General features: G+C 38.2%; 1 protein-coding gene across 1 annotated transcript; it reads right to left on the bottom strand.

Annotated features, from left to right (window-relative positions):
* Window positions 1-1,456: 1,456 nt before the first annotated feature.
* On the bottom strand, window positions 1,457-7,688 carry LOC139139216 (uncharacterized). The gene is made up of 5 exons (XM_070708052.1): window positions 7,254-7,688; window positions 6,496-6,615; window positions 5,743-5,835; window positions 3,069-4,973; window positions 1,457-2,531 (listed from the first exon to the last, which is right to left on the bottom strand). Exons 4-5 carry the CDS (start codon window positions 3,693-3,695, stop codon window positions 2,382-2,384), a joined length of 777 nt encoding a protein of 258 aa, XP_070564153.1. The 5' UTR covers window positions 3,696-4,973; window positions 5,743-5,835; window positions 6,496-6,615; window positions 7,254-7,688; the 3' UTR covers window positions 1,457-2,381.
* Between the last annotated feature and the right edge of the window lie 13,584 nt (window positions 7,689-21,272).

Raw genomic sequence — 21,272 nt, forward strand, 5'->3', positions numbered from 1 at the left:
TATTTCAGGACATCACCCTTTTTTCCCTTGAAAGCCAGGCACTGATAAAATGAAGATACACTGGCTTTTATTCGTATGCCTTCACATTTACATTGTCCTGGCTGTGCACACCTCCCTCACGGATGCAGATGAAATGCAGAGCTTCAAGGTAATGGGAAGTAGAGGTAGGAAAATCTGGAAGCAGACGAACAAACATCCAAACTGCTCTCTTTATCCGTACGTTCTCTAACGACGGAAGACAAGAGCGCGTAAACAACTATTGAGATATTCCATTCTTTCTTCACCAGGTCGACCAAAACGTTCTCGCGCAAGACGAGAGGTTGCATGGATTTGGCAATAATTATATCGCAGAGTGGCATGGCAAATCGGGTAAGTGCTTCCAAATTAACACAAACTGTAGTGAATACTATTTATATGAGGAACCATGGCGATGAAATATATCCAATCCTTTATAGCGTTCCCTCAGTGAAATTGTCATTTAAAAGTGAGCTCATGTTGCACAACTGATCTATGTCTGACATTTTCTAGATCGATGAAGACATTTACCGTACACTAATTGAAACTGTTATTCATAAATAGCCTACAGACTGAAAGCCAACACCAATCAAACATTCGTCTAGTCCGACGTTGCCTACATCACATATCAGCGTCGTTAATATATATATATGTGACAGTCACCAGTAGAAATCAATGTTATGTCACTTTTATCAAAATAGAGTTTTTAACACAAATGGAAAGAACACTAACCAAATATTGTTTGTGCAAAGTTTCACAGTTTTATTTCATTAACTTCCATGTAAAATTTGCCTTTGAAAAGCCATACAGAAGCACTTACATTCACATCACTCCACTGTACAGTACCGGTACATCTTCAGCCACACATTCTGCACTGAGAGACATGTAAATTGATTGGCAATAGCAAAGTTGCATTTACAGTTATAGAATTACTATCACACGAAGAATGTTTTACTTGTACTGACATGAAAAATTAAGATTCATGGATTTCTGTTTAAAATTGGTTTCCATGGTAACGATTTTCAGATGGGAATAAGAAAAGAGTTGATGTACGAGTATTAAGCATGTGTGGAATTTACCCCTTCTCATAGGATTACATTTAGAATTGCTGGTTTACATGAACTTGAACTATTGTCGTTTTCATGAAAATTTGCAGAAAAGGTCAGTCAAAAGAAATAAATAATAGTGATAAAATAAAATTGCATGGTCATCACACTTAAGCTTGAGATAAACAGCATTAAATGATTTTGTCCATAGAAAAAGTGTGGGTGAACAAATGATCACTCAGCATTTTTTCTCATAAATGTTGAAATTCATGGTCTTGTATCTCACAACGAGTGCGATGACCCTCATATATTATTACCCATTTTGATAATACTTTCAAAGAAGAATTCGAAACACAAAAATTTAGAGAATGACAACACTTTCAATTTTACCGGTCGTATATTCTTCAGAGACTTCTTTGGGATTTCACAATGGAAAGTAATTTTCCACAACAGTACATATGGCATTGCAGCAAAAACAGCCTTGAAAATTAAATGACTATGTACCACTGTCATGGGTTCAGGTTAAAAACATACAATTCTTTATTATTACTAGTGGACAAACTTTTCAACTGAGCTTCATGACAATTTTAAATTTCCATGGAAACCAATTTTCTGCAACATCATCCGTAAAGCAAATACAGACATGGGTTCAGGTCAAAATGCCCAATGCTTCATATCATTATCACAAGTCCACATGTGAAAAGACAGTCACTGTATACATCCCATATCAGTAGACAAACGAACAACTTATCTCTTATAATTTTACATTTCCATGGAAACAATTGTTCATTTCCATGGAAACTATTTTACTGCAACAGTATCCGTAAGGCGATTACAGACATGGGTTCAGGTCAAAATGTCCAATGGTTTCATATCATTATCACAAGTCCACATGTGAAGAAAGACAGTCACTGTATACATCCCATGCTAGTGGATAAACTTTTCAATTGAGCTCTATAATAATTTACATTTCCATGGAAACTATTTTTTCTGCAATCTATGGAGTGAACACAGACATGGGTTCAGGTCAAAATGTCCAATGGTTTCATATCATTATCACAAGTCCACATGTGAAGAAAGACAGTCACTGTATACATCCCATGCTAGTAGATAAACTTTTCAATTGAGCTCTATAATAATTTTACATTTCCATGGAAACTATTTTTTCTGCAATCTATGGAGTGAACACAGACATGGGTTCAGGTCAAAATGTCCAATGGTTTCATATAATTATCACAAGTCCACTTGAGAAGAAAGACAGTAGACAGTCACTTTATATATTCCATAAAAGTGAGCAAAGTCACTGTCACTATGCACATATTATACTGGTCTGTCTGGTAGAAATGGCAGTCTTCTTTCTTCGGGTATCCATCTGTTGTACATGGTGATCACATGTTGTCTCTTTGCTGTGGAGATAATATGGAGTTGACGGTATGCTACAGGTACAACATCTGCACTGGGGTCAATTACCTGGGAGAAAATACAAATGAAATATTATAAACAAAGTTGCCTGTTAATTTCATTTTCATAATATAAGAGGAAAATAATCAACACACAGACATGTACACTAAACATGTTTAAAGTAAGGGTTTTTTAACAACTCCACAGATTCAATGGTATAATATCAGAAAAAACCTGACACAATTTACCAAATACACGAGCAAAGACACGATCAAATATGTCAGATTATCTAGCCATGCAGAGCATATCGTCTCATTAACAGTGAATAAATAGCTTTGTACAAACTGAATAACATAAAAATACCGTCAATGAGACGGATACACTCACATTTTTTTGCAGAATGGGTTTTATTACTATTATATATCAGAAAAAAAAATTAGATACAAAATCCAGATACTTCTACGTGACAAATTTGATCAGTACTTCAAAAGATATACCTGTATTAAAGCATTTCTAAGTTATGCTAAATTTTGCTTGTTGTCAACTGACCTGTACCAGCTTATGGATGCATATTTCAGAAGTTTAAGAGTAGTGCAGTATACTTACTATTTGAGGACTCTGCTGCCAATCTCCATCCCAGCACAGTGTTCTGACTTCGCATCTCACACTATTTGGTTGTCTGCAAGCTCTGATGTCATGCAACTGCTGGATACCAGGTAAGTCAGAATACTTTGATGTTATAACATCTCTCCATTCACTAATGTCATCTGCCCCTGACAGGATATTTGCATTGCCATACATTCCAGCTATGTCTAGAAGTTCCGGCATGGTAAATACATCACTCACACGGTAAGTATGGGCAATACCGGCAAAAACCCAGTCTGGAATAAACTTTGTGTGACCCGGTAGCATGAAGGAGGCTCTACAGGAGTTAAACCTTGATGTCATCTCTTGTAACCATCCACTGAGATATTTGTTTTTGTTGATAGCTGCATTATCCATGAAAACTTGGACATCTCCTACCCAGTCTGGTACTTTAGTATTGACATGCCTGGTAAGTAGTGACAGAGTGTGGTCTGCACATTTTGGTCCAAGTCTCTCATCAAACAGGAAAATATGGGCCTGTCCAGTACAGTGATCAACGATACAACAAATGTCAACATTCAGTTTCATTTTGTAGTAGGTACTTGCAGGTTGGGCTGATCTACCCCAGTATGGTATCTGTTTAGTCATTTGATAATCGAGGGACAACACAGCAACAAAACTGTCTTTAAGATCATCAAGTTCGGCCCTCTCATCAGCTGACAAATTGTCTTTATCTTCAAGCTGCCTTATTCTTTCACCTTGAGTGTAGCATTGTTTACAGTGTCTTTGTAGTATCTGTATCCTTGCTGAGCCTGTTCTTTGTGTTTCTGTAATTCTTCTTCCACTGATTTCTTGTTATTTTCAAGTTTAGTCATTTCTTCTTCATCGGCATTTCCAGACTGAGTTTTTCTTCTCATGATGGCTGTAGTTGAGGAGATCCTTTGAAGCAATTCCTTGCAAGTATCACAGTAATCAGTTTGATGTGGCATAATCCCATGTTTTGGTCTGTGTCCATCTAGCCATCTTTTTGCAGAAGAGTTTCTACATGTTGACTTGCCTTGTTCATTTTGTGTACGGTTAAACTCACCAACAACTGATGATTTCATTTTAATGTCAAAATTACTTTCATCAGGCTTTGGAGTATTAATCCTACTAAATTTGGGTGTGAAAAAGTACTGAACCAATGATGAATTAGATCTGCCATTGTGTTGACTGTTCATGTCAACAAAGCTTAGAAACTGTTCTTGTAGATCTGTCTTTGCGTGATTACTTGGTTTTCCAACCAGTCCATGTTGTGGTTTCTCTGCAATGACTTCCACTCTTTCATTTTCACCGACAGTGGACCACCACTGATGAAAGGTTTCTTGGACTGCACGTGGCATTATGACATTGTTTTCAAGTCTCTGATTGACAACTTCTTGCTTGGTGATTATTTTTGTGGGTTCCTGTTGTAGATTTCTTTTAACTTCTCGTAACTTTGCTAATCTTTCAGAACCTACTCCTAAAACTTGAACTACGCATGGTTGACAAAACTGATAATTCCCAAGTACATCAAACACATTTTCGAGGAGCCACTCATTTTCTTTGCTGATGTTTCGATGATGCTTTTGTCTCTTTTTGGGATGTGGGTAACATGCTTGGCATTTAAGGAGTTGATCAGCAGGATGTATAATGGATGTGAAACTCTCCTTAGCACTGTTGAGAATGGGGGAACACTTGCTACATGGATATCTTGGAGCCTTTTCATTTCTGTCAAGTTCTTGTAAATGTCTGGAAAGCTGTGGTTTTAACATGTATGCCCCTCTTGCAAATCCTTCCAAATAATTTTCTAACTGATTCTCACTTCTGATTTCTCTTGCAGATGGAGAAAAGTCTGAGTCTTGTGAACTCTTGTAGCTGGAGCACTGGGATTCCTCTTGTGACATACTGAGATATAAGAACAAAATAAAATCAATTTTTTCAGCTGTCTTGGAAATATCAAACTGACAAATAAAGTATGCAATGATTAGCTGCCTAGGTTGATCAGTTCCTTAGCTAGTGTTGGTTCAGTTAGTTGACATCTCTTGAAATAAACATTATGTACAGTGAGAGCTTCAATCACTAGATGATACCCTGTTACAGACATGCTAATCTGGAATTGTGTCCAATTTGACTCTGTGTGATATAAGTATTGTCCGGGTGTATAAATCTGTTTACCAAATGTCTGGCATCATTCAATACCACACAATCTCCTGAATGAAATTACACTGCTGAAGTGTAAACATCAAGTAAAAGGTTCTGTGCTTGCACCTGTCATTGTGTTTGGAACCATGATCCAAAGATGCATTGGATTAACACACACAGTACAAATAATATTTATGGCCCTGATATGCATTTTGGAGCCCAAGGTGTATGGCAGGCCATTCCGGGTTCGTGTTAACTCACAGTTATGATAATACTAAATACTACAGATATGTGGAGGAGATACACAGCATAACACCAGATACCAAGTGCAAAGGTCTTTTCTTTTGGCAGCATAACCTTTTCAGTGTGGCTCATATTGGAAATATTTGCTAAAAATGGTCTGCTATGTCAAAAATAACTTGAAATATATTTTCTACATCATATTTTATTACCATCTGACAGGAAATTCTGGTATATAATCAACAATGCAGACCTTTGTGACATGATATTTATATACAACAATGACACTTACTTTAAATGTGGACAGCAAGTACTTTAGGCAGCTATGGAAAACTATGTTGGCATCAGAACAATTAATTTCAATTTATACACATGGCACTTGAACCTGAAAGAATGAAAAGAAAATTGATTAGTAAATAACAATAAGTTTTTAGGATTTAAGAACAGTCAAAGGTTTTGCAATCAAATCTTAATGAGAATTTTTCTACGCAAAATAGGTAGGTGTAGCCTGCTAGCATGCTACAACTGTCAAGATTGAACTAAAGTGACAAAGTAATTGTACAGTAATTCAGCTAGCTATCAAATTACTGTTGTAAGTCCAAGCTGGGCATAAATGTTCTAGAATTCAGTCAATCAATTCATAAAGTAGAAATCTTGAACAAGGTTTTCTGACAGTAAAAAAAGGAACATGACCAAAATCTACTAAATATCTGCTTCATCCACAGAAAATCTGAACACATGCTCTACCACAACAGAACTTACCTGCATGCCAGTTATCAAAACAAACAGTGACATAATTGATTTTACATTTTTAGTGTTTCAAAATATTTCTATTATTTTAGTTCACTTTCTGATCAAGTCGCTTTTTATGAATTACTGCAAACAACATACAAATAAACCCAGGCCATCTTATTGAACTGAGTGCCAAGGCAATAAAACAGATTTTTTTTAAGTCTGAATAATGAGCAGTACTACTACTAGTTGAAACAAAACTCTAGCCCCCAATTATATTATCAGCTGTACAAACACAGACAAGTATACTCACGTTATTAGACTGCAGTGATGGGTCTGTTCAAACACGTCAGCATAATTTTGACAACACAAACTGCAAGCTGGTCTGTTTATACTCTCGGACTGGATCATCCCATGGCAACCATTATCTACCCTGAAAGAAAACACATGCTAACCTAAACGAAAACACATAGTGATACAAATTATCGAAAATAAATTGGGTCGACACGCATCGAATGTCAATCATCCAAGCGAGTAGTCAATGGGGGCGCCATGCGCCGAGTCGGCATATCGTCAAAATGAAGTGAAATCAGTCTATTTTCAAAGTTATGAATTTCATAGCTAGGTATGCGACAGACTGAGAAAATAATTCATAACGATAGCAGCCTAAACAAGACTTCAACCAGTTTTAAACATGATTTAGGACGTCTTCACATATTACATGTACACAAAAAAATCCGAGCCGAGTGAATGTGTTTAATATTGCTGTCACCTTCCTTTGTTTTGAACATGTGGGTTCGATAGCTATATGACCATGATGCGAAAACTCAGACTAATCTCGCTCATTTTCTTCTTGAAGTCAACAACATTGAATTTGTGTTCCGCAAGAGACATGATTACATGTGTTTGACGGCGACTGATCTTGGAAAGTGGCTCAGCTGTCACAAATCAATACGTGAATCGAACATATCGAGAACGTGTTTCAGCAAAGGCTAGCTGAATTTCACCCGGTCTTGTTTCATTTTATTGTTGGCGGTTGTAAATTACTATTAGCTGATTAAATATACGTACCTATTCAGCCTTCACTAAGGAAGAGCCATGTCCATGCCATAACTTCCATAAGGCCATGCCATTCCAATTCCGTACATGTCCAATGACTCGAGGTCCATGACTGAATGTTGACATCATGTAAAACTTCCGGGGCACATAATGACATGACCTGAACTACGACCTCTGCTCGTTTCAACTACGTGCAATGCGGAACTTCTCCTTTACTTTCCATATTTTATTAACGTTCAAAACATACTAATGCTACATTTTTTGACATTTTTGAAATTATCTCAACAACGGAAGCAAGGACTACTTGCGTATTTGATCATCTACCATCCCAGCGTAGGTAGACATGTGCTTACGTACAGCGTACACGCGTACGTACGCATACGAATGTTCAGTGCGCTCTATCTCCGTTTGGAACAAGTGACATAATATTCGATTTCTACTGGTGACTGTCACATATATATATATATGAGAGAGAGAGAGAGAGAGAGAGAGAGAGAGAGAGAGAGAGAAGAGAGAGAGAGAGAGAGAGAGAGAGAGAGATGTGTGTATGTATGTATGAATGTATGTATGTATGAATGTATGTCGGTGTGTATGAATGTAGTATGTAGGTGTGTATATATGTGTATATATATATATATATATATATATATATATATATATATATATATATATATATATATGTGTAAATATGTGGGTGTGTGTATGTGTGTGTATGTACATACTATGCATATATGTATATATGTGTACATCATGTTCCAGGCGTTGATTTATCCTTTCATGGAATGATTATTCTTCTGGATACCATTATTTGCCATCTACCTGCACGCTAAAAGAGTCGAATACGCATGCACATTAGTTCTCCTAGACTGAAAGATTCATTCGTGAATGGGTGCACCATCACCTCTGACCCTGATCACAAGGTCGTGTTGTCGTTGTTTAGGGCGAGGTTGGAGTTGGTGAAGTAACCATACACGACTAATATTTGTCAGTCAAGCGTTCCTTCTGTTTTTGAACTTCAGTCTTCCTCGATGCGAATTCAGCCCGGAATTTTCTGAGGTCCCTCCGGCAGATGCTGAAGGAGGAATACCTGCGGAGATTTTCGTACCGACGGGATCGTGATCTAGAAAAGTACAGAACTCACCACGAGAACAGGTAACCTTGACGACCAGCCACTGCCTTGGACGGATCCATGGACACGATTAGAATAACTGCGACCAGGATTTCGTAAAAATCCAAACCCCTATATCTGTCAACACAAAGGAATTGCAAACGTTGAACGAGGCTGAAATTCATAGCCAATCTATTTTTAGCCATGTTATTTTTACACGAGCTGAGTGAAGAGTCGTTGTCATGGCGAACATCAAACTTTGCTTAAGCTGAGTCTGCGTATGTGTGAATAGGTCGTCAAACTTTGAGGCGTCACCGTTGTCCACTACACATGCTGTACCGTTCTCCTAGGGCTATGATCTGCAGGTAATGATGTCAAATGACTAGAAAATTCACTTCCGGGATAGAATCGTGCAAAATAAATGTTTCATTGTCTAGATATAAATAAAAATACCCTTTACAAAAAAACCTCTTCATTCATGCAGGGGCTACCAGACCTTTTCACTGGGCTACCAACTTCAGAAAATGGTAGCCCAATGGGACTACCAGGGAAAAAAGTTAATTTCGAGCCCTGCTTACCACTGAACAACGAGTCTGGTTGATTCTCACCGGTGAATTTATTCTCACCATGAAAATCACCAATCTCACAGTGCTTGGTGAGAACTTCCATTCTCACCAAGGAGTGCATTAGATAGGGATATCCTACATGGAAAGAGTTTTCCAGGTTGTTCCAACTTTTGCACACATTTTTCCATCATATTTTCAAAGTGATAATGATAATGGGTCATGAAAGCAGAACAAAGTATATATTATAACTTACTACCTCCAAAGAATAAAAGCATTTTTAAAGAAAAAAAACAACACTATACCAACCATGGAAACCACTGTCTCCATTTTAATAATAATAAATGACTACAGACTGCTTTGCAGACTCGGGACCGTATTCGGGCTTGGTTTTCGCCTTGCTCTGTCTTTGGTAGCTCGTACTGACATGACAAGTGAAGGTGCATACCAAGTGTCTATGCATCAAATTGGGGCCTGTGCGGGTATTGAACTCTATTCATTCGGCCTGACTTCTAGTAACTATGGTTCCAAAGGCTTGGACTCTACCACTGCGCCACGATGGTTCAGCCCACCTCCACCCTTGATCATTCACAATTTAACCAATTTTGACAAATTAATTCTTACATTTGATTCCACTATTCCAAACATACGGTATGATGATGGAAAACTCTGTCTTTGATTTATCACAGTTCAAGTTAAACACATTGAGCCTTAGAGAAGTTGTTGCACAAAATGTCATGTATTATTGCTTTCATGAATATATCAGGCGCCTTTGCAACTATCAGAGTCGGTGCTGCAAGACAATAGTCGCCGTTTCCATCTTCAATGGTAAACATTACAGCATGCAATAGGTTGTATTCCTAAATTCGATCAGTGGTATATAGTATCAGTTTTCGAAAACTAGAAATCTAAGCAAAGACCATCTTGCTTGTATCCCCATGCGCGTTTGGGTACGGTAACCGTGCTCCGTGCAAAAACTGAATCACAGGACTGTGGCCCAAAACAAACGTACCCACATAATTATTCACTGTAAAAAGCTATGTACACAGGAGACAAAAGGGTGCAGGAGGTGCGAAACACAACAAAGGAAGTGTTAAAAATGAGCAAAGCAACGACAACAAGTGAAACTCCCAACCAGAAAATACAGTAATCTCGCTTGTACCTCCATCTTTGTAGTGTGCAAGAAAGATAAATATAAATCCTGTATAGACTAGATTCTTAGTTTTTAAATGTTCATATCGTTGGTAAATTCAGTTTCTTGTCTTTCCATACGACCAGAGCCGAAGAACTATCTCTCATCATACAGTCAAACAAGCTGTCTTGATCTCCTTCCCACAGCCTTGCTGTAGAAATGCTTGAATAATTTAATTCTGTACACAAACCGTTAATCGCTCCCTACAGTCGGGAAAAGTGCCTTTATTACGTTATTCAAGTAAGCAATAGCCTAAAATGCTATCGTATGAGATTTGTTATTTTTCATAAAATAATGGCAAACACTGTCACTCATCACTTCCAGGTCTAAACACAGAAAGTTTCACAGTACAGAGACTGCTCTACTTAAAGTTACTTAAAAGTTCAAGAACAGTCGTTGTCATTGCGAACATCAAAATTTGCATATAAGCTCTGCGTATGTGTGAATAATTCGTGAAACTTTGTGGCGTCACCGTTGTCCACTGCACATGGTATACCGTTCTCCTAAGGCTATGATCTGCAGGTATTGATGTCAAATGACTAGAAAATTCACTTCCTGGATAGAATCATGCAAAATAAATCGTTCATTGTCTAGATATAAAATATCCTTCACAAAAAGAAACCTCTTCATTCATGCATGGGCTACCAGACCTTGTCGCTGGGCTACCAACTTCAGAAAATGGTAGTCCAATCGGACTACCAGGGAGAAAAGTTTATTTCGAGCCCTGACGGGCAATGTGCCTCCTCCCTACAGCCCATGGTCTATTTTTAGCACTGCTACAGTATGTCTAGTCTCGACGTACTTAGAAGGTTGTGTTCATGACGACTATCAAAATTTTCATGCAACTCTGAGAATGAAACAAGATGTCATAGATCACCAAACTCTGTTGTCCATTGGCCAAAAAAGATCGTTTCTGGTCACCACGTGCGTCATTTCAGAACCTGCGCGTCATGGCATTTTTATTGGGTTACATACTGATCAGTACAGCTATCCTTGATATCCCTGTTTGCATGTCCAAAAAGTGCTAAAAATAAAACATAAGCATTATGCAGCCAGTGATAAAAGAAAATAACTGTGGCATCAATAGTGTCAAACCAGCATTGTTAAGAATTTATAAAGGGGAAAAAAAGAAAACCGCGTCGCCACATCACTTTGCTGAATGTCAAGGACCGAAACATTTTTTGAGGGGGGTGGGGGACTTTTACCGTTTCCTTCTGTTCTGGTACTAGGTGTAAATAAATAGAAAATTCACTTCATTGGCAGAATCTTGAAAAATTGCTTTTTCTTGTCTGGTTAATGAAAAACAATATCCCTCAACTAAAATATTGATGGGCTACCAGCCATTGTCACTGGGCTACAAACATCAGAAAATGGTAGTCTGAGTGGACTACCAGGGAAAAAGTTAACTTCGAGCCCTGACTGTATCTCTCTTTGTATGGGAGTGTTATCTGCAGGTAATGGTGTCGGAACGGTATCGGGTAAAAGTTGTGCCAATCTTCAGCGATATGTAGGAAAAATTTCGGAGAAATTTGTATTTCTTGGACACATAGTCAACTCTCTAAACTCTGTATTACCTTTTACACGAACGATTGTTATGGCTCTTTGTATGCATAACTATAAGGTATGCAGCAAATACCGGTACCATACGATCAAACATAGAGTTTTACACCCGGTTTCCATTATGATGTAGCATGACTCTCTCTATTTTCTGTAGTTTTGGTTATTCTATTGATCTGTCACAGATTAAAATTGCCACTTCATTTTCATATGTTACATAATCAGTTCAGCAAATTATTTTGCTTTTGAGAAATGAAAATGTCGGGATTAACCTCTTTGAAGATGACGATCCTAAACTTTTGCCCACGCTTGCCAGGGAATCTTTGAACTGATTGTTCTAGAATATTATAGAGACAGAAAATATATACTGACGACGCAAAACTTTGAATTTGTATATTCTCTTGCTCCGAGGGACATAAACCGTCAGAATTATTTTTATTTACCAGTTTGTATTTGGTAAGATCATGATGGAGGTCAAAAAGATACCTTGGGTGCAAACAGCGACTCCAGCGACGAATCGTCTATTCCGGTTGATGGTATAGTATACATGGAAAATGCTTGTATGTGAAAATGTATTCATTGAAATTTTCCAGAATGTGAACTCTTCAAACCTCTCCCATAACTTATGAAGATAGCATAACAGTAGTTTTTAATCTTCTATTTGTAAAACCACATAACATTAATTATACAACAGCATAAATGTAATGTTCGAAAATAGACACAGTAAATAATGTGAATTACAACAAAATATTGATTTTTCAGAAGTTTCCATTACACTAACCCTTCAAATTTGTGTCTCAAGACAAATGCATTTTCGAGGATAATTTCAATCGGTGTCTTTGCATTGGTCATCCAGTACTTATGGATATTACATTTCCCAAGTAGAATTAAATAATCTATGATTTCTCATTTACTTCTGTAAATATAATATATTTGTTGACAGTATTTACGAGCTCTACTCCAAGAAGTCTAAAGATCATGTGCCTTATTCGATTCCAACATCTGACAGCTATTTTACTGTGTAAGTAGCTATATGCTCTAGTTTGCCTGCCTGCTGGCAGACCGAACAATATGGACATTTTCAGTTTCCAAAGGTAAAGATATCTCTCACATGGGATTAAATGATAATTTTTCCTTAGAAATCCTCTCAATTACATATTTTATTAACAGTTTACTTAGATTCTATGACATTCTGTTTCTAACTCGTGAGGCATAACTTTTAAGTTCTCAAACCATTTCCAAAGTTTGTCATCGGCATATATCGTGCGTCTTTGTATACGAATAGAATACGATGCTCTGCATGTGAGTCTATGAATTGGTATTTTTTAATTGTCGAGATGAACGCCATGCTCGTCCTCTACAGAATGCAGGGAGTAGCGACCGATCGACCACAAAATGGTTACCATCTTTACAAGCGTTGTGATTCACTTTACAGATCAGTGGTTTATAGCCGTGATAGTTTTTAGTTTCACTTTAGGATTTTCTATCCCTAGATCAAGAATCATGCATTGCGTCACTGCAGCTTAGCCCAAATTAGCTGACACTTTATCAACGCTTACTGCATACTATGTTGTGGGTACAATTAAAAAACTTACCTTGCAAGCTGTGATGTCAGAGACTCTACCTTCATGGGATGTCTGCTGCCGCTAAGAACGAGGGAACAGCCTCTTCTTGCCAAACTATCTGCCGTTGCAATCCCTATTCCATTCTTATCACTCGATCCGGTGATGAGGGCAACTCTACCCTGTAAGTTAGCCTTGGGATTTGTACGTGATATAAGAAGGTATTGGATAATTGAGAAAATATTTCAAATTGTGATACAAGCATGAAAATTGACAAGAAGGCACATGTTAGGCCATTTTAAAGAAAGAAACTCTAGCCAAGCAAAAAATCCAAGATGGTCGCCAAATCAACTTTCGGAAAAATGCAATCATCGATAATTTAGGAGATTGTCATCTGAATTTAACAATTTTGGAGGCTATACCCATGTTTTCGACTATGTTGAGTATATTTGTGTCATTTATGTTGTGATATTGTCCACCATCGAGTACGAAACATTGCTCAGCTGGTGAACAACAGTACAAATTTTACATTCAACGTGTTAACAAACTGAAAATAAAGTATGTAATAAAAGATCTTAACTGCCAAATTTTTTAAACCACTTTTTATATATTTTGACATCTTTACGACATGCCAGAATTCTGTATGTCTGCAAGTGTGTTTAGCTTATATCAAGAGATGGGGAACCAGTGAACTCTGTTATATTGCAGTTAAACTAAATGTCACACCGCCAGGGCACACTGGTTGGCATCACTGCTGTGAAACCAAGCAGGGGTCAGATGTCAGCTAAGTATGTTGCTCTCCAACCTTGTTCAATGTATTAGATAGCCCAAATACTGATTAACCAGCCCTATTATCGGTATGTTAGTCGAACCTCAATTGACAGGATTAGCCGGTGTGGGAGAGCCGAATCAAGGATGTTGGTGATACTATATAGTGAGTAGATCAATGTGGTTTCATGAATCGATAGTTCTTTGACCCTGGTCATGCGATCTGGGTCCCAAGGAAAAAGTATTATGTTTGTGTTTCGTCTTATGGTGTTTTGGACCAATTGGGTTCCCTTCATCAGTCGCTCGAATGGTTTTGTATTCCTGCATGTTTATAGTTTGACGTTACCCATTGCATATCAAAGAGATGTGCTAAAATTGTTATGTTGTGGTCTGACTGCGTTTTCATTGCCAGACTATTCATTTCAATTATGCCAGTATTTGATTTTGCTTGAATGAGGATGTCTTTTATGTTTTTAATCCTTTATATACCACGATAGGTTTATTCTGGAAATACTGCGGCCAGTGTTTGATCGCCAGCTATTATTTCATTTCGTTGTGAAATGTTGTTTGATTAGCACGGTTTTGATGAATGGACTAAAGGTCGTTGTGTAGATAGATTTTGTTATTACGTCATTATCTTTGTCGATGAGGTATACCTGGCGTTTTTATAGGTTAACCTTTTTGATACAAGATATTTATATTCATCTGTAATCTCGTTGTTGATATTTTCGTGTGATGAAATTGACCTTTTTATACGAAGTCTACGTTGTTGTTGGATGTGTGAACACATCTAAGGAATTTACCTTCAATAAAGCCTTTGAAATTGTTGTTTGTGTGGTAGGACCTTACTTCTTAACAAATATTCGAACGTGTCAGTTGCTTTTGTGAGGGTTTTAAAATGTAGTACTAGTATTCTCGCTCGAGTGTATCTCTGACCAATGAAGACCACTAAGTCAAAGTATGGGATTTTGTGGATAGAATGTTCAAAAGTGAATTCAGTGTAGGGTGCAGAGTGTTGCACTCGTTGACAAATGTTTAAAGTTCACTGTGTACATAGTGGAAATGGCGTCTTTGATATATTTTCATGGGAATGTTTGATTCAGGGATTTAAGAGATTTAATATAATTTTCTCTGTTTCATGGAAAGTGATTTCAATTATTTCTGGTGTAACTGGTGAGCCGATTCTGCATCTACAGATTTGTTTATAGTATTCTCCATTGAATTAAGATATTTTGTGTTTCAAAATAATCGACAGTACGTACAGCTTAAAGCTTTCATGCAAGGTTTAGGTGTGTTTTGACATCGCATGTGTTAGTTGGCACTATTTCAAGTCCGACGCTACTATCACTGCTTTTACGGCTCATTTTGTGGCATGTTTGTGTACACTGATACAACGTCTAAGGTTATCAGAATAGAGCTTTTTTATTGATTCAAGCTTGTTAATGAAGTCTTTTGCGTTGTTGACATACGTTGATTGTCTTTGGACAATTGTTTTTATGAAATAGTCTAGAAATTCTGAGTTTTGGTTTGTTGGACTAGAACAGCAATGATTAATAGAGCGTCCAATAATGATTGTTCCTCCCGGTGGGTTTTCTGTATTTTTGGTAGAAGATACCATCGTGCTGTTCATAGTTTTTGGTTGTTGGATTGAGGAAGGTGTACCATGCCTCATCAATGAATTTTGCCGCACATATTTTGAATTTCCTCTACCATTTCACCTTATGGTTAATGTCGCCCTGTGTCGCTTTACGGTAACAGTTTGCATTTTGAAGCTCTGTATTACCTTCTTTAATGTAATCTGTCATATATACAATTGCCATGCCTCTTCCTTTATCGAAGTGCTTTATCGTGATTTGTTTTTTTTTGACATATTGATCAGAGCAATGTTTTCTGTTCGAATCATTTTGTTTCGGGTGTAAGGTTTCAAAGTTGCTTCGAGATAGTTTTTCCAGTTTCAGGTTATCTGTCGTCAGTGGTTTCAAACTCCACACACGGGCTCGGCAAGCCTCGCCCGTTAATTTTTGGCTTTCCTCTCGCCCTTGCCCATAAATAAACGTTAATGGTCAGCGCGTGTCCGTTATTTCTATATATTATAATATATAACCAGTATCAGTTGCGTATGTGAAAATTGGGGAGGGCCATTATTTTTTCCTTGAAAACACTCTTGAAGGGCCACTATTTTATGCACTGCATCATTTTGGAAAAAACACTGGCCCTCCCTCCCTGTAATTTCTATCCAGTCCCTTACTGTAATTACCTCGGGCCCCGACGTGTAGAATTCGTAAACACACATATTGCAGGCCACCACTTCATGCATATAGAAGGCGCCGTTGAAGTCCTAATGTTGATTTTTCTGTGTACATGGATCGATAAAGTCAATTTGGAGTGAAATACATCTGTTTCTTAAACTGCAGAATATGAATCGTGAATCGTCGAATCTTGAATTAGGCTTACCCGGCAGACACTGCCCTTTCTTTGGGTGAAATTGATGCAGTGTACATCTGAGCTTCAAGAACGCAATCGTACTTGCTCATTCATCGAGAAAAAAAACACCACACATAAGGAGACAATGGGGTAAAGAGCTATTGAAAAGGCAAATGTGCGGTGACAATTGACACACTTTTTCGCAATTGCCTGTCAAATATTTTTCTTCGCGAAAAAAATTGTTTTATCACTTTGAAGGTGAGCTCTTTGATTTTGTGTGTGGAGTTTGATCAATATGTTATTTCGGGTGTACGCACCTCCCTTGTGTGGACCTGTAAAAGTATGCGGGGTCTTCAGGAGTATGTGTACGTTTGAGTATGGCGGCAATTGCGACGAACTGACGTCACTAGTTTTTTTCCATTTCGCATAAGAACTTTCATTTTCAGGGGTAGGAAAGGGAGGAGGTCTAAACTAAGACGAAGAAACAGCGTTAGTTGTGCTTCCCCAGTGCAGCACTATCGATATGGCTGGACCAGACGCCCGGAGCTTGTCTACACTGTTGGGAACATACGGCGTATCACATTTTGCGAAACTGGGCGTCCACTGCGCGTCATTGGATTCTTCAAGCTCCAAGGCAACGTAAAATCAAATGGCCCCTATCTGGTATAAAATAGCAACAAATGAGCTCTAAATCATGGAAAATTTACAGAATATTTGATTGCTAAGAAATATAATCTAGCCATATCAATACATGCACCTCAGCACTCGTTATGTTGTCCTGAGTTTCCCGCGTGTCATTAACATACACTGTCCAATGGTAGGTTGGCACCGGGATGGTTGCTATAGTGATAGAAAATGCAGTGCTAAGCAGTCCCAATAAAACAGAAATAATATACAGAGGTAAGTAGCCTGCAGAGAACAGGATATTGGTGACTTTTTTCATCATTGCAGCAGTAGCTCTCATTACAGCCTAACGTTTCAGTAAGGACTGTTAGTTTGGAATGTTTTGTTTGATCATTTCAGGACATCAACATTTCAGGACATCACCCTTTTTTCCCTTGAAAGCCAGGCACTGACAAAATGAAGATGCACTGGCTGTTATTCGTATGCCTTCGCCTTTACATTGTCCTGGCTGTGCACACCTCACTCACGGATGCAGATGAAATGCAGAGCTTCAAGGTAACGTGAAGTAGAGGTAGAAAAATCTGGGAGCAGACGAACAAACATCCAAACTGCTCTCTGTATCCGTACGTTCTCTAACGACGACAGACGAGAGCGCGTGAACAACTATTGAGCTATTCCGTCCTTTCTTCACCAGGTCGACCAAAACGTTCTCGCGCAAGACGAGAGGTTGCATGGATTTGGCAATAATAATATCGCAGAGTGGCATGGCAAATCGGGTAAGTGCTTTAAATTAACACAAACTGTAGTGAATACTATTTATATGGGAACAATAGTGCAAGGAAATATATAATCCAATCGTTTCCTCCGTGAAATTGTTATTTAGATATGAGCTCATGTTGCACAACCGATCACTGTCTGACATTTTCTAGATCGATGAAGACATTTACCGTACACTAATTGAAACTGTTATTCATAAGTAGCCTACAGACTGAAAACCAATACCAATCAAATATTCATCTAGCCTTCGTTGCCTACATCATATATTGGCGTCGTTAATACATCTGTACATATAGATCATTCGATATATCTCATGTATGTATGTATGTATGTATGTATGTATGTATGTATGTATGTATGTATGTAGGTAGGTAGGTAGGTAGGTAGGTAGGTAGGTAGGTAGGTAGGTAGGTAGGTAGGTATGTATGTATGTATGTATGTATGTATGTATGTATGTATGTACTTTGCATATGTGTATATACGTATGAAAAATTAATCGTGTTCCAGGCGTTGATTTATCCTTTCATGGAATGATTATTTTTCTGGATACCATCATTTGCCATCACCTGCACTCTAGAAGAGTCGAATACGCATGCACATTAGTGCTCCTAGACCGAAAGATTCATTCGTGTATGGGTGCATCGTCACCTCTGACCCTGATCACAAGGTCGTTGTTGTCGTTGTTGAGGGTGAGGTTGGAGTTGGCGAAGTATCCATACATGACTTATATTTGTCAGTCAAGCGTTCCTTCTGTTTTTGAACTTCAGTTTTCCTGGATGCGAATTCAGCCCGTATTTTCTGAGGTCCCTCCGGCAGATGCTGAAGGAGGAATACCTGCGGAGATTTTCGTACCGACGGGATCGTGATCTAGAAAAGTACAGAACTCACCACGAGAACAGGTAACCTTGACGACCAGCCACTGCCTTGGACGGATCTATGGACAAGATCGGAGTCACTACGCCCATAATTTCGTAAAAAATCCAAACCCTCTATCTGTCGATGCACAGGAATTACAATCGCTGAACAGAAAGAAATTCCGAGGCTCCCAGGGGTACATGGTCACCGTGATAGTATGATGGAGGCAAGCATCACCATTATCTTTTCCAAATGCATCGATTTTATGTCACTGCTTTGAAACCCCTATGCATTTGTTGCTAAGGTAACAGGCAAGTGAAGTTGTTCGCAAACCCATTGCACATAAAAATTAAACAAATTCGTTTCTCTGTTTAGTTTGCTTTCACAAGAGAGATCAAGAGCGATCGCAGCCGTTGTGTACTCGGTTTATTCTATCGCGAAGTGCTCGTGTACTTTTTCGTTATTTTGATAAGGGTGTCGTTCTAGCCCCGAACCTTTTGTGTAATTGCAGTTCTTTTGACATGTGTATACCGCATTTCCATTCCATTTTACAACGTGCGTGTTTTTCTACATTTTTTCACTCACCTGTATTCGTTGAGTGTTGTGTATACGTACGTGTTATGTTAACACTGTTGATGGTTACAGTGCGGTGCTACAATCTGTATAATATGACTACATCCCAACAGCTATAGACACTACATATTGTCTACTTTATTCACTCAATTGCACAAAACACCGTGAAACAACAAAAACCGGCATATTTATTTGATATTTCCCTCTGAGCATCTACTATTCCGAATGCTGGTATAGCTACTTAGTATACACTCTTATTGAGACGCCCGGGTACAACTATATTGTATAAACTATACACATGTATCGCAGTTTTGAACCCCGTTCTCGCCTCATGTGGACTTTTTACTAAGGGGTGGACTATTTAATTCCGGGGGGGGGGGCTGGAGGAAATGGTTATGGCACAGAGAAACATAGACAGGGTCGCAACGCTTGCATGCCTTTGTTCCATGGTCGTTTCGGTAGACTATTGGCTTTCATATTAAAATGAGCTTCAAAGGTGTTAAACTTTTGGAGGCTTTGTTTGTGGTTGATAATTACACGAGATTATGCGAAAAATACGACGAGATGGCATCGTACTGCCAGTCGCGTAGCAACCATAGTTACTTTGTGAGCTCTCAGGCCAGAAACACTGCTTCACGCCAATCAAAACATAACACGCCAGCAGTTTCATAAACATGTCCTTCCTTGACGCACGTGTAAAAGACGATATGACTGACCGTAAACCATTGAGTAAAACCAGACAGTATCGATAAAAGACTTTCAAATTTGGTTCAAACACACTCATTATATATTCATAAAAATATGAGAGGAATTTTTAAAACGGTAAAACTCACTTTCCTGAAGCTCAAAACACTCCCGTTTTCGCCAGCACGTCAATTCCGCTCAGCACCACACGACAACAACAACACAAACTTTGCCGAACATACTTTCGCTTAACAATTGGCGAAAATCCGAAAATTACCGAAGGATGCATGGTTGGCACTCTTCGGAAAAGAGAGGCGAGAGCAACCTGAGGCGAGGCGAACATGGATGGGTTACGTAACCGCTTCACGCCTTAAACAATACCCGTTGCTACTCTGTCTCTGTTCTCTGTGGTTATGGAAACAATGTTTTCACCCATCCTTGCAGCCTTTTTCTTCACCAAAGTTTACCTTGAAGCAAATCTTATTTTGGTCCAGTCGCTAGATTAAAAGCAAATTTTTTTCAACAAAAACAAAAACATTGAAACACAGTCTTTGTAAAATACAACGTTCCTAAAGTGACAGTAGCTGTAACTAGTTGTTATTTTATATTTGGCATATGTAATATATACCAAAGAGAAGTATTAGGGTGAGTCAGTCTCATTTGCATCCATTTGCATGTCTGTCTGTCTGTCTGTCTGTCTGTCTGTATCGATATATCGTATGTATGTATGTATGTATGTATGTATGTATGTATGTATGTATGTATGTATGTATGTATGTATGTATGTATGTATGTATGTATGTATGTATGTATGTATGTATGTATGTATGTATGTATGTATGTATGTATGTATGTATGTATGTCCGTCCATATTAAAAACTCATAAACCGCAGCACTTACCAACTTAGTATTTGGTGTACAGGTGCACCCAGGGGTGGAGATGCGAATTTGTTCAAATGAACATGTCAGTGTCAAAATATGCAAATGAGGTTAAATAGGGAAAAATTCTGCAAATTGCTAAAACTCTGTAACCGTTGGTCTGAGTGGGTTGGGACACTTGGTATGCAGGTTCCTTTATGTATTCTTAATCAGGTGTATAAACATATGATGAAATCTGCATGTTTTTATTTTTTGAGTAATATTTTCAGTTTTTAGTCAAAAAATCTTCTTCTCTAAAACGGCTTGTATTATTCCTTTGAAAGTTAGTATCCATGTTCCTCAGGGTGACTTCAGTCGGGTTTGTTCGAATTGGGGTGAAATTTTCACATTTGTCATTTTGAGGCAATTTTTTCCAATTTCTGGTCATATTTTTTTCTCCGCTGTTGACTCCAAAGTGCTCTGCTG

Source organism: Ptychodera flava, chromosome 8 (genome assembly GCF_041260155.1).
Source record: "Ptychodera flava strain L36383 chromosome 8, AS_Pfla_20210202, whole genome shotgun sequence".
Taxonomy (NCBI): domain Eukaryota; kingdom Metazoa; phylum Hemichordata; class Enteropneusta; family Ptychoderidae; genus Ptychodera; species Ptychodera flava.

Excerpts from the sequence above, each read along its gene's own strand:
- LOC139139216 (XM_070708052.1), bottom strand. The coding sequence starts at position 3,695 with ATGACTAAACAGATACCATACTGGGGTAGATCAGCCCAACCTGCAAGT. Across the intron at positions 2,532-3,068 it reads GGCAGCAGAGTCCTCAAATA|GTAATTGACCCCAGTGCAGA; the intron begins GTAAGTATACTG and ends ATTTTCTCCCAG.